Here is a 15078-nt window from a genome sequence, read left to right as displayed (position 1 = left end):
AAAGATGAGTCTTAACTTCTGGGCCAGTTTGTGTGAACTGAATATTTTGTTCAAAGATATCCTTCTGTTCATCTGTGATCTCCCTTAGCAACACAAGTTCTAATAAAATTATAGAACATAGGAAATATATGGCCCTCACTGGCACAATAGCTAGGTTTGTCCAGCACACTGGTAGAACTCACTAATTTGAAAAAAACAAAAACCAAAAAAATCCCCATAGCTAGAATAAAATGTACACATTCTCTCCTCACCCATTTCTCTTCAGTACATCGAGAAAACTTGAAGATGTATAAAACTTTGGTAACTGGCTGCTCAGCATAGCTCTTCAGAGATGTCACACTGATGCAACAGTTGAGGGACTCAAAGACTGCTCAGTATGGATACATAGAACCTATAGGCCTGTCTAATATGAGACACTAGAAAATTAATTCTAATTAATTTATACAGTGTATTAGTTAATAAGCAAAAAAATTCCTTTATCAATACTCTCACAAGAAATTAAGAAGCAAGTTTAACTTAATTTAGGTTAATTCACTTCACTTGCAGTCCCTGCAAGTATTTAACATCATTTAAGTAAATCCCCTGTAAAACTCACACTTTGGTAATTTAATTAAATTTACCTGAGTATCTATGTATAGACAAGCCATTAAAAAGGAAACGGTTATTAGCTACCACTTTTCCTCTGTAAAATATGAAGGACACAACTTATCTAGCTTTGTTTAATCATAGACATCCTCAGTCAAAAGAATAAAGCCTCTGATGTACTTAGTTGAAACATAGTCCTTCATGAACTCTGTTCAGCTGTGGGAGAGAGGAGAGGGACATCATCTCCTCTTCTAGAGAGACAACCAAAATAATTATGATCAGGCACATATTAATGTATCTGCCACAGAACATATACATGGGACATCAGAATAAACTTAAAATAAACTGCACAACTTTATGAAATGTTCAATTTTTGTATTTACACTACAATTAGTACAAAATTGCCTTTTAGTTTTTCTGCAGCACAAGACAGTATCTACTGGATTGATATCCTAATATGTCAAACAATTACTTTGAAGTATGATAAAGAAATCTACGAAGAGTTATAAAGAATAAGACAGTTTTCAAACTATACATAGTGTTTGCTTTCTCTTCTAAAAAGGTACTTATATCCCCAAAAGTTTTTTTTTAAATAAGCAGGGGGTGGAGGGAGGGGGGGGGAGAAGAGTGGTTGTTTGTACTAAAGCTTTTACTGTAATAAACTAAATATATTTACAATTTATACAAATGTTTGACCTTCAACAAAAATACAAAAACGTATCACAAGATGCAGAACCAGGAAACAAGTTCATCTGAGACACTGCTGCTCTACACAGGACAGAATGCAAGTTGAATTGCAAGGAACAGAAAAGGTTATCCCCATATTCAGGCAATGAGAACAATTTGCATGAGGTCAAAAAAAAAAAAAAAAAGGCTTCAACATTCTTCAGCAGACTTGGCTTTAAAAACTACGTCAAAAAACTAGGCTACATCTGTCCATCTTGCCTCTGTGTTCTGTTTGGTCCACGTAGCCAATATTTAGTTGCTGGATGTTGCCTTCTACTTTGAAAAATCGGAGTAGTTTCATGATAAGGTCTGGAACCTCAATACTCTCGTTCCTTTTTAAAAGGCAAAACCTTTCTACTTCTATAATTAAGAACAATTTTGGCCCAGTTCAACTTTTTTAAAAATTATATCCCCAGCATATTTTTCAGTAGATAACTTCATAGACTGTAGCTTTTTTGTCTCCAGAGCCAGTGACTATGTACTTATCATCCACAGAGATGTCACAGCTAAGCACTGATGAAGATTCTTTGGACTAGAAGAAAAATAGAAATATATTACTTCATTAAAAAAAAAGTCTATTACCCTCATCTCAGCATCCCATTTTGGTTAGATCACATAGGTAAAGAGATATGAATCCACTCTCGGGACTTAGGATTTTCTAGTTTTTTTCTTTAAAACCATCATCATGCTTACCTGGAAGATACTGGCTCCATATGGAGTTCTCCATGCATTAAGAAGGTTATCTTTCCCAGTACTCACAAACCATTTACCTAGAATATGAAACAGAAGAACTATGAAAACATATGAAACAGTCATCTGACAGATTTTGGGTCAAATTGAAATCCGTTGGCTAATTACCATTACACAAAGCCCATACTAAGTAGAAACAATGTTTTACAAACAACTCAACTCTTACACCAGCCTTTAAATAAATAAATAAATAAATGGTTGTTCATAGCTGAATACATTTGTATTCATAAAACAGAGATATTTACTCAAATTAAGAAACAGATATTAAATAAATTTTGATTATCAAAAAAGTTATGATTGTGCAATAAAGTATGAAATAAGTGTGAAATAAAGTCCTGACCCCCAGTTCAATCTTCAGGGCAACTTACCACAGTAAGCAAATTTGAGTGACAATACACAACTTTCATGAAGGTGCAGTTGATATTTGTCTGGTTTATTTACATGTAGCACTTCCACATTGCTGCTCTCCATTCCCACGGCTAGCCATTCACCAGTAGGACAATAACCAAGGGAAAATATCTGAAAATTCAGCAACATTTACACTTTTTTTTTTCATACAGTGATTAAATGAATTGAGAGAGCTAGAAAGACAAGGGCCAAATAGAATTGACATAGTTCAATACTGAAAAAGCTTGTCAAAATTCAAGTGACTAAATTACCCATTCTTACCTCTAAACTTAGAAAAAAAAATATGGAAAGAGAGTGGTGTCAGTCTATCACTTTGTTCCAGAGCAGCTTAACATATGAAAGCTCCAAAATATTGTGTTATGAACAGCCAAAGCAAACAAAACAATCTGACTAAAATTTGCCAGTTGCATTGGGTTCATTTCTCAGCTTTCACCCTAAACATTCCCCTGTTCCCCACCCAAGTTGTAGGAAAATCTAGTTACCTGTGACGTGAAGTCATGCTGTTGTAGCTGTCTCCCCTCTCTCAAGTCCCATGATCTGACAGTGTTATCCAAACCCCCTGTCCAGAGCTTGGTACCATCATTAGAAATGTCAATACAGCTGGCTCCATCTGTGTGGCCCTGGAATTGCCTGATAAAACAAACCAGATTGAATAATGATTTCCTGCCAGAGCTCAAGGTAAACACTGTTGTGGTGTTAGTTTTGGACTCTGTATGTGTGTGTCATCTCTTCTCTGTCTGCTGATGGGCAAAAATCAGCCCCTCCCTCTGACTTGGCATGAAACACAATGGTATTACAAAAATATTTTCCAGGTGCTAGAGAAATAGATTGCATCATAAGTAGTTGAACAAACTCATTATTTTCTATCAGGTTTTGAAAAGTGTGTTTTTTTTTTTTTTCTTTTTAGTTATTTTAAAAGAAAAGCTTGTGAGTACATTAAAATACAGTAACTACAGAACTACAGTTAGAAGTACTAAACGACAACTCAGATTAAAGCAAAACAAGTGCTGAGAGAATAAAATTCCAGTTTCAGAAATCAGCTACTGTATTTTTCTTTGGCTGTAAGTCAACATGATAAATAATGAGCAGAGATATTAATAGGAAACGATCCAGATAAAGATCCAGTAAGTCAAGCAAAAGCATCGTCAAGTCAGCAAAGTTACATTCTCTGGCAAGAGATCAGGAGATCACAAAATAAGTAGACAGTATATTTTGTTTTAAAATATTCTCATTAGGAATTCCCAGCTTTCAACAACCAAAAGGTCATATGAAGTTTTCCTTAATCCTTTGGCAGAAGCCTTTTGCATTTTTCATCAGCAATTAGCTTTAGGAAAGTCCTTTGCATCGATGTCAAAGGTGGAGGGAGAAGGGAAGAAGACAACTAGCTTGGGAATGAAGGGTATGATTCACTAAGCACTACCACAGAAAGGTCACAAGGCACATTTTGTTTTGTAGAACTGGTCTGAAAATTCCACGTGTTATCAATTAGGAAGATCAGCAAGCAAGTAGTGGGAACACTTACACACAGCAAACACTCATAAGAATAAAAGTAACTTGTACCATTCATTCAAAACAGTCATAGATGGAGAAAGAGTTCACCCTTACAGAGACTAAGCATGCATAGGGCAAACTAAAGGCTTTATATAACTAAAGTATTTTCTGACCTAGAAATTTAACAGAAAGTCAGATTTGCACACACATTAATATGAATATCTGCACATAAATTAAAGTTAACTACTGAGATACAGAAAATCTAATTAAATCACAGAAAACAGCATCTTCTTCAGTGAATGTATTCAAATCCTCTAAGATACCATGGTCTTTCCCAATTTAGGCTCTTCATTCTTATAATACTGTAAACTGTCACAACTTTGGTAAGCCTAGACCAATTTTCTAGTAAAACCACACAACATGTTACGAAGAGCCATTACACACACGGTCCTATCATTTTTTCTGTGCCATAGCACTCATGTTGAATATTAACCTGCCAGACACTTTAATCTAAAGTTTAAAAATATATATTTCAGAAGCAACTTTTATAGCAACGCATTTATTGTGCTCTCTGCAAGTTTTAGAGATCAAATTCCTACTCCAAAAATCAATTATCTTTCTCTTATGAATAACCAAACATCAGTTCTCTACACTTTCATAAAGAACTGGGGTGATTTAGCTTTTCAACTACTTTTGAAAGGTTAATTTTATTACATATCATCACTAAATATGAATTGAAAATTCATTTTATTACTTAGTAAATGCTCAGTACAATGGAAAAGAACAAACCTCAAAGAGTTCACTATAAGGCAAGTTCAGTCCAAATCAAACACAAACTAGTAGAAATGCTGCTTGTAGAAACCTGAAGACAAATCTCAACTAAACAAAACCAACAAGAACTTTTATATCAACTTCAATAGGTTATGTAACAGCCCTTTAGGTCCTCAAAAACCATCTTCCAGGACTAGGCTGAAGCTACCAGAACTAGTTTCTGTCCAACATGAGCACAAACTTCATTCTTTACAAGAGAAATACTATCTGTTTTGCTGTCATGAACCATTATTCAGGGAGATAAATATTTATCTAGCTGTTCAAAGACTAACTTTAATAAAAGCTGTCTGTAAACAAGTAATGACTCACCTGACCAATGTCTGATTGTGCAGATCCCACACTGCAATGTTCCCATCACTGCAGCACGAAAAGCACACCTTGGAATCAGGGCTGATAGCCAGAGCATAGCAGGCAGGGGCTGAGGATGTCAGCTCTGCTTTTATACGAGGAGTTGGTGCTGCCAGGTCCCATATGGATAATGTGCTGGCTTCCCCGCCAACTATTAGGGTGCATCCATCAGGCAGCAATTTACAAGAGCGGATGTAGTTATCTCTGTTCTGTACAACACAAATCATCTTGGTTGTGTTAATACATGCATGCCAATAATGGCCACTAATATGATTCTGACTGCATCCAAGTTTTAAAGAGTAGGCGATTTTTTTCAGTACCAAAGTACAAAAAAGGAACCAGCAGACCCTAAAAGGTCTCAAATGTCTACATCTCATTACTAACCAGAGACTGCAGCTCCAGAAATTAAACTGCAGATTCCTATTGCTAGAGTCTAATCTGTTTTGAACCTGATGAAGTCCTTCATCTTATTACAAAGAGACAAAGCCAAATTAAGCTTGCATTTGAGAAAGTGCACTATACCAGTTAAGACTACCAGCACCACAGGAATATTTAGAAAAAATCAAATGACCTCTCATTTGTAACCACTTAGGAAAATACAGTTCGAGTCTCATGCCTTTCAGATTTTGCAGTTTTCTTTTAATCAATATTTTGCATTCACCATTTTAAAGTTAAGATGTTGAGTCAGAATATTCCCATTCTGGTCCTGAATTTATGCTGTTTCTCTGTTGTTTCTCTGACTCCTTAAGCTTATTTGATGTTTTTTTTCCTGTAGCTGCTGTCCAACATGGTAACAGTTCTTTAGGAAATCGAGGTATAAGATCAGTAACTCAAAACAAATAAGAAGTAGTGCAGGTAGAAATCAAAGACATTTCTATAACTAGGGGTTTGTTGTTTTTGTTGTTTCTTTTAAGTCACAGGGAAGGAAAAGTTAAGTAGTACAGTGGAAATGCTGGCTTAGCCAGCTATACAGTTCCATAACTAACATGAAGGCAGCTAAGACTGAGCAGAGACAAACCTGCCATGAAACAGAATGCATACACAACCATATGTATACCACTAGACAAATGATATGGGAGTAGAAGTAAATAAAAGGCAAGGACTTAACAAAAATAAAGCAAAACAAAACCAACATTTACTTGGATCAACTCTTAAACTAGAATTGTTTTCATTTGGAATATATATTATTGTGCTTTATGACATTAAGTCTGCTTCTAGTTTATACACTGCTTCTAGTATAAGCATCTTACTGAGCAATGAGGTTTTCGATTTAGCTTTTCGGCTATATTACCTTATTCAATCCATTTTTTATCTGGGAGATGTGAAAACAAACCAGAAGAATGTGTAAGGTGCTGAACACTAACAAAAGTGTAAGAACACAAAGTGACCTTTGTACCTTGTCACATTATTTTATTATATGGTTGCTACCCTCTTACGAAAAAGGGGTCATGACTCCTGGCACAAGTAAAACACCCTACAGCCCTGTCTAAGCCAGGCTACCTTTGTTTTAAACCCATGCAGTGCAAAAATCACCAGCATGACTTGGGTGGGGGGAATAATCAGGTACACTCTCTACTTAGAAGTCCTATCTAAAATATTATTTGACCCTTAGTGATGATATTTATCCATAAACAAACCAGTCCTCTTCTCTGTAACACCACCTGTTCAGTGTTTAAAAAAAAAAGACAGCTAAATGTATAAAGCAGGAAACAGAACTGCCTGCTATTTCCTTGTAATATGAACAAAATCCAGACAAGGACAGCTATTTCCTTATTGAGTCTCCGAGGAGAAGTTACCCTTCTGCCTAAGTTCCTGTTCACTTACCAGGCAGTCCAGCTGAGAAACAGGGCTCTTGTTCCCAGGCTGGCTGATGTCCCAGACTTTAACGCAGCCCTTGCCACCCGTGTACACGTGTCTTGTGGGGTTGCTGATGGTAACTGCACACACAACTTCCCCGTGATTCAGAGTGTTGATCTGGCGGGCATGGCGAGGGATTCCTGGACCGATGAGAGCATCAGGAGGAAAAGGAACAGGCTGCATCTGACCATCTGCAGTAACGTGAAAGGAGTAGGCTCTTTTTTGGGGAAAGGAAAGAAAGGAGAAGAAAAAATACATCAGCCAGCTACAGCACTGAAATGCAAGAAAAAGACAGTATTTTGTGATTTATTTCTTTGTCAATTTTTACTTGTGAAAATCAAAGCTACAGTGACAAATAATACAAGGCACATAAACCTCAGAGGGAGAAAAGGAGTCACAGCAGACATTTTCAGCTCATTTCACCTCAAGTATTTGGGAAGGGGAGAAGCACATTAAATCCTACTATTAACTCTACTGATCATGGCCATGGATATCACTCTGTCACCTAGACCATCAAAAGATCTTTCAAGCTGCTGGTTTCTAGCCAGTGGTTCTGAGCTGCAGCACCAGAAGTCCTGCAGCAGCAATCCCTGACCAGTCACTGCTCTTCCAGACATCTTCCACAAGAAGCTTCCACCTGTTGTCATGACATTGCACGAGCAAAAGTTAAACTTGTCCTATGCCTGTTCCTGCACTTCAATATCAGCACTAGTTGTGTGCATATGTCTCTCTTTCTAGCTGGGAACTAGTGTTTTAAATAGGAAATAGAAACTGCATGTACACAGCTTTCATCAGAAAGCTGATACCATTTCCTCATAATTATCATAGAATTGTTTGGGTTGGAAGGGACCTTAAAGATCAGCCAGTTCCAACCCCCTGCCATGGGCGGGGACGCCTCCCACCAGACCAGGTTGCTCAAAGCCCCATTCAACCTGGCCTGAAACACTTCCAGGGATGGGGCATCCACAGATTCTCTGGACAACCTGTTCCAGTGCCTCACCAACCTCATAGTAAAGAATTTCTTCCGTATATCTAATTTAAATCTCCCCTCTTTTAGTTTAAATTTACATTTTCTTGAGTAAGTAATTTGGAAAAGCTGAAAGGCTCAGTTTCCCTGGTAGTTTTGGCACTTATGTGATGTCTATTTCTGTTCAGTGCATGATTTCAAGTATATGAAAACTGAAGGTTGAGGTAGTGAATCCCAGCAATGGGACTATTCCTTGGGGAAAGTACACAAAATTATTTCTTTGTTTTCACCATGATGTTTAAAGTCGTCTCTACTCAAGGACCAGGGCGTAAGTAGCTGCTAACAAAGGCTTCAGGTTCAGGGTGGTATTTTTTATTTGTTTGTAAAAATAATGAAAATACTACTGCACTTTTTATTATACTGGCGAGCTCTTTTTTTTTGCTCTTCTAAGTGCATCAATAACTCACATTTTAGATGCTGCTGTTAGATTCTCAGCATTCTTCAAGAGGCCAAAGTGGATAAAAAGGGTGAGACAGGAGTATCCTTTCTAATAATAAGCTACCTCTTCCTCAGTGATATCTTTATTTTTCTAATATATTGTTGTGTTCAGAACTGCTTTCTTTTCCAAATGTACCTTCTTCCCAGAAATCTTCAGTTACTGTAGTTCAAGTTAAAGCATTGCATCAATCTCCAATGGAACCAACAGTAGGTAATTTAATTTAATTTTCTGTTCTGAGCTAGTACTTTCAAAAGTATTTTATTGTGTGTTTCCCAGTATTACACAGTTTGAAAGAGGAACAAGTAAGGTGCCTGGATCCATAATAGACATCACAATATACGTGGGCTTGTTTCCTAAAGCAACTGAATATGCCCAAGAGCTGAGAAGATATTTCTTTAAAAAGGAGCCAGAGGAAAACAAAGAGGTTTTACTCTTTTGTTGTTTCCTACAGAAGGTAACATTAGAAACCGTCACACAATGCAATACCACAATCTTCACAGAAGGGAAGGGTAAAAGGCAGTTGACTGCTATAAACCAAAGAAGTGAATAGTGTCTATGCATGCAATTCCTGTATCTCATTTATGTTTCATGGTTGGACAAGTGAATTGAAGACATGCTCAGAACACATCTACATGTATGAACACGAAAGATGACAAAAGCAATAGGAAATGCAAGATAAGAAAGGAAGTGCAAAGGTCACTCCCTTATGACAATACAAGATGCAAAGTGTATCAGATACATCTCTTCCGATGGTATCTTTTTTTTTTTTTTTTTTTGCATAAGGAATTGCAGTAATAAAAAGGCTTAAGTAGAAATCCATATCATTTCTCAACTGCTGTCCCAAAGCAGTTATTCACCAAACAGATGAGACAAAGAATGGGAGAGAAAGAATTGTGGCAACAGGACTGCTCAAGGCTGAATGACTGCTCAGATTCAGGTACAGAATCCAAATAGGAGTCATAGTACTTATGAGGCTAAAAGGTTGGACCTCATCCTGGGCTACAGATTGAAGTCAGTTGCAGAATATTTGTTAGCAAGAAGAGTACACAGAACTGTACAACTTTGAAGGGGCCTGCCCTTGTTTTTATCCTGGACAGAAGAAAAGCAATTAAGCAAGTGTTAAGCAATTTTTCCCATTACGTTTAAGATGGATAATACACTTGTACACTTGCTTTTCCACCGTTACTGCATAAATATTCTGTTCAATTCATAGTACTTAAATAACCAGTGTTTTCCAATGCTTCTGTGCATATACACAACTTTTGCAGTTCTTGCTGAGATGGGGTGGGAGGAAGACAATAGGAACATTTTTCAAGTGCTTCATGTACTATAACATTAAGATGATTCTTCTACTCTGAAATGCCAGTGATTTATCCCAATGTATTTTTAATTGAGTATAATCTTACTAGCATGCCCACCTCTAAATTCTGGTTATATATCATATTAGTAGTTTAATTTTTATTATCATGATTGGGCTTTTGCTTACAAGACTGTTCAGCACTCAGGGTGACTACATCTCAGAGCCTATCAAACAGGACAGTTATAGATTCTCATAAGCCAAGGCAGCTTTTGCTACAGTGCAAGTTATCAGCAATCCACTGTATAAAGAAATGACTGCACATTGCCAAATGCCTCTGCCCCTGCCAAGACAAGCATGCAAAAAAGTAAATGTTCCTGTTTGCTTGAAGGTATGTGGTATGTCAGGCTAACATCAACACTGTCAGCACATTTATGTAGTCTGGTAACCTCTACCTACTAGGTACTATGGTATAACTTTTACTTACACATACCTTCCCTCTTTTTTCTTTTTTTTCCAAACAAACCTGCATCATTTGCAAGATTGACACTCCCTAGATGAAGAAAGCTTATTTCAGAAGAAAACAGTACCAGTGCTAGTAATGAAAATGACTACCTGCTGCTCAAGCACTGTTGTCCTAAGCTACCTTAACATTGGTTACCTGGTTACAGAAACATAGAACGGTTGAGGTTGGAAGGGGACCTCTGGAGGTCATCTGGTCCAACCACCCTCCTGAATCAGGGATAGCTAGAGCTGGTTGCCCAGGAGCATGTCCAGATAGCTTCTGAAGATCTCCAAGGAGGGAGACTCCACGACCTCTCAAGGCGTCCTGTACCAGTGTTCCATCACCCACACAAGTGCTTCCTGATGTGCAGACACAACCTCTTGTGTTCCAGTTTGTGCCTATTGACCATTGTCCTGGCACTAGGCACAAATGAAAACAGCTTGGCTCCATCCTCTTTGCATTCTTCCTTCAGTTTTTTATACATATAAGACCTGCCCTGAGCCTCCTCTTCTCCAGGCTGAACAATCCCAGCTCTCTCAGATTCTCCTCACAGGAGAGGTGCTCCAGACCACAGGATCATCTTGGTGGCCCTCTGTTGGATTCTTTCCAGTATGTCCAGGTCTTTCTTGTACTGAGGGCCCCAGAACTGTACACAGTACTCCAGGTGCAGCCTCACCAATGCTGAGTAGTGGGGAAGGATCACCTCTCTTGACATACTGGCAATACGTTGGCTAATGAAGCCAAGAACAGCATCAGCACAAGGGCACATCGCTGGCTCATGTTCAGCTTGGTATCTCCCAGGACTCTCAGGTCCTCTTTTGCAAAGCTGCTTTCCAGACGGGTCCTGTATTTCCAGCATGTCACCATGTTGGAGTGCCTACCCTACTAATTCTGAGCAGGACTGTACTTCCAGTGCTATACCTATAATATAGCTGTAATTACATGTTTAAGAATTGACACAATTTTAATGCTCTAGATGTATTCACAGGCCTCAATCCTTGAAAGTGAGGAGCATTTTGGTGTTCCAACCTTAAAAGAATCATTACGGTTTTGACAGGGGAGCAAAGTCCCTTGCACTGTAAGCAAAGAGCACCTTCAAGACCATCTGATGAAAATGAACAGGTACAACTCTGGATGGAGAGGGCTTGATGACCACTATCCCAGGGTTCTGAGAGAACTGGATGATGTAGTTGCCAAGTCTCTCTCCATCATATTTGAAAGGTCACAGCAGTCAGGTGAAGCCTCCAATGACTGGAAAAAGGGAAACATCACTCCCACTTTTAAAAAGGGTAGAAAAGGAAGACCCAGGGAACTACAGAATGGCAAGCCTCACCTCTGTGCCTGGGAAATCATGGAACAGATTCTCCTGGAAGCACATGCAGGACAAGGAAGAGAACCGAGGCAGCCAGCATGGCTTTAAAGGCAAATTGTGCCTGACCAAGCTAGTGGCCTTCTATGATGGAGTGACTCTATCAGCTGACACAGGAAAACTGACCGATGTCATCTACCTGGACTTCTGTAAGGCCTTTGACAAAATCCAGCATGACATCCTGACCTCTATTGGAGAGAGATGGATTTGAAAGCTGCACTGTTTGGTGGATGAGGAATTGGCTGGAAGGCCACAGACAGAGTTGCAGTCAAAAGCTCTATGTCCACCTAGAGGCTGGTGATGAGTGGTTTCCCTCAGGGGTCCACCTTGGAACAAGTGCTGTTGAATGTATTTATCAATGATAAACTGAGTACCTCCTCAGCACGCTCATAGACAACACCAAGCTGAGTGGTGCAGTCAATGCAACAGAAGGAAGGGACACCACTCAAAAGGACCTGGACAAGCTTGAGAAGTGGCCCCATGTGAACTTCACGAGTGTCAACAAGTCCAAGAGCAAGGTGATGCACCTGGGTTGGGGCAATCCCAGACATGAGTACAGAATGGGAGAGTAACTCATTGTGAGCAGCCCTGCAGAAGACTGGGGGGCTGTGGTGGATGAAAAGCTTGCCATCAGCCAGCAGTGCGTGGTTGCAGCCCAGAAGACCAACTGCATCCTGGGCTGCATCAAGTGATTGTTCCCCCCTCTGCTCTGCCCTCATGAGGGCCCACTTGGAGAAATGCATCCAATTCTGGGGTCCCCAGCACAAGAAGGATGTGGGTCAGTTAAAACAGGTCCAAAGGAGAGACACAAAGTTCATCAGAGGACTGGAGCACCTCTCCTATGAAGAAAGGCCGACAGAGCTGCGAATGGTCACTCTGGAGAAGATAAGGCACCAGGAGACGTCACTGCCACCTTTCAGTACATAAAAGGGGATTATAAAAAGATAGAGTGAGTTTTCATATGGTCAGATAGTGATAGGATAAGGAGGAATGGTTTAAACTAAAAGAGGGCAGATTTAGATTAGATGTTAGGAAGAAATTCTTTACTTGGAGGGTGAAGCACTGCACCAGGTTGCCCAGAATAGTTGCAGATGCCCCATCCCTGAAGTCGCTCAAGGCCAGGCTGGATGGGGCCCTGGGATACCTCATCTAGTGGGTGGCTATGGCAGGGGAGTTGGAACTAGATGATCTTTAAGATCCCTACTGACCCAAGCCATTCAACGATTCATGACATTAAGTTCTTCAGTTCTTTAAAGCTCAACTTGAAGATATTTCTTGAAAGGCACCCCTTGCCCCTCAAGTGTTTCTCCTCACCAAGTTGCTATTCACATCTGAACCCTTATGTTGGGCTAACAATCACAGAGAAAAAGGGAGAGTTCTTATTTAATGCAAATGCAATTAAACAGCAAGTCCTGGCCTGTATCAAAAGAAGTATGGCCACAGGTCAAGTGAGGTGATTCTCTCCATCTAGTCCACTCTTGCAAGAGCTCACCTGGAGTACTATGTTCAGCTCTGGGGCTCCCAGCATGAGAAAGACACAAACCTGTAAGAGCAGCTCCAGAGGAAGGCCATGAAGATGACCAGAGGACTGGAGCACCCCTCCTATGAAGAAAGGATTTATAGGAGAAAACTGGAGTTGTTCAGCCTGGAGAACAGAAGTCTCTGGGGGAAACCTTATTGGGGGAGACCTTATAGCAGCCTTCCAACATTTAAAGGGGGACACTAGGGAAAAACGAGGAGGGCCTCTTTATGTGTAGTGACAGAACAAGGGATAACAAACTGAAAATGTGTTGGTTTAGATTAGGTATCTGGAAAAAAATCATTACTATGTGGGTGGTGAGGCACTGGAACAGGTTGCCCAGAGAAGCTGTGGATGCCCCATCCCTGAAGTGTTTCAGGCCAGGTTGGATGGGGCTTTGAGCAACCTGGTCTAGTGTGAGGTGTCCCTGGCCCATGGCAGGAGGATTGGAACTGAATGGTCCCTTCCAATCCAAATTATTCAACGATTATATGATTCTAAACTAAGAACATATCAATTGATATCTGTATTTACACTTATATTTTACTAAGTATTCTATTGAAATAGCACAGTAGAAGAACTGTACTGGTGTGAAGAACAAAAAGTAAAGTTTAGCACAGAAAATGACAGTTACAAGACTATCTTCTCACACGTTGATGGGAGTAAAGAAAAGGTTTTCTCTTCTTCAAGAAGAACAGGCTTCCACATTAATTCACTGCTCAAGAACATAGCAAATCAACTAAACTACCAACCTGCTAGCTACTCTAAGTATTCAGAACGATATAATGAGTGCACTTCCTGCCTTAAAGTAACATGCTAAAAAAAAGGAAAAAACCAGCTTCCACTTCATCCCTCCAATTCAAATGGAATTCCTTAGCTAGCACAGAAATACCTCAGCTGAAGAACATAAAAGCAGACTTTCTTCTGTTGATAAGTGCATTTTACTTTCAGCTCTACTTTGTGCTCCAGTTTATTTTTAGTTGTCATTATCACAAAAAAACATTGAATATCTATGTGTGGTGTTTCAATATATGGAGCAAAATGTCAAGAATTAGGAATAAAGATATTTTACAGAAATAACAAATCTTTTTAACTTCATACATGTTATCAAATTGTTCTATCCATAGATACAATTGGGAAAACAACAATCCATTATTCTGTAATACAGTAAAATTAGCATTCCTTTAAAATATTTCTCTTTGTACATTCACTGAACAAATATAAAGATTGTTTGAACAGAAAACTTTCTTGTTTTTTTTTAAGCAGTTCCAGAACAGTATACTATTCCCCTCTGAAAACACAGAAAAGTCTGCTCATAACTAGAACTTGCAAGAGTTAAATATTCACCAAATGAAATTCCCCTGTCCTACTAAAAGAAAATATTTTCATCTCTTTCTGGTGTCTAACACCTCCCAGTGCAAATGAAGCTACAAAAAAAAAATAATTGAGAAATACACTTGACCTCACCACCACCATTACTTCACAGTTTTAGACATCAGGTGAGCAATACTATGGACATATGTCTCATCAAAGAACTTGAAAATCTGTGTTCAGTACACCATCCAACTATTAGAAGGTGTGGTTCGCGTTATGGAGAAATCCACAAGAATGCTAAAAGCTGAATAATTACTTTGCTAGAAAGGCTATGTGAAACAGAAAATGTTTACAGCCACACACCAAGAACTTACAGCACAGGGCATAATTAAATGAACCAAAAAAAAAAAAGAATGTCCATGTCCAAAACAGGATTGATATTCCCCATCATCACCCAAGACAATTACTGATTAGGTAATGGTTCAAGGCAACTTGGAAGGGGTGTTGGGGCTAGGGGCAAGAGCAGCTGCTAAGAAAAGAATAATTTACTGGCAGGAAGCCACTTTGAAACCAAGGATATTAAACCACATTTTTTTGCACATTTGTCTACAC

The 15078-nt window shown here is 39.1% G+C and overlaps 1 protein-coding gene across 9 annotated transcripts in view; it reads right to left on the bottom strand.

Annotated features, from left to right (window-relative positions):
- Positions 1–710: 710 nt before the first annotated feature.
- TLE1 (TLE family member 1, transcriptional corepressor) overlaps positions 711–15078 on the bottom strand; it is a 76278-nt gene continuing 61910 nt past the window's right edge. For 6 of the 9 annotated variants that reach the window (XM_083816542.1, XM_083816543.1, XM_083816545.1 and 3 more), the window contains 6 exons: positions 6964–7213; positions 5101–5366; positions 2952–3099; positions 2430–2580; positions 2005–2081; positions 711–1843 (listed from right to left, as the gene is read on the bottom strand). In XM_083816542.1, coding sequence (XP_083672668.1) covers positions 1736–1843; positions 2005–2081; positions 2430–2580; positions 2952–3099; positions 5101–5366; positions 6964–7213 — 1000 coding nt within the window. In that variant the 3' untranslated portion in view covers positions 711–1735. The remainder of the gene's footprint in view (positions 1844–2004; positions 2082–2429; positions 2581–2951; positions 3100–5100; positions 5367–6963; positions 7214–15078) is intronic. The other 3 variants (XM_083816544.1, XM_083816547.1, XM_083816550.1) reach the window with 1 other exon arrangement.

This window comes from Anser anser, assembly GCF_964211835.1.
Source record: "Anser anser genome assembly, chromosome: Z".
Taxonomy (NCBI): Eukaryota; Metazoa; Chordata; class Aves; order Anseriformes; family Anatidae; genus Anser; species Anser anser.
Note: the sequence above shows the minus strand (reverse complement) of the source record. Positions and strands in the feature narration are given on the sequence as shown.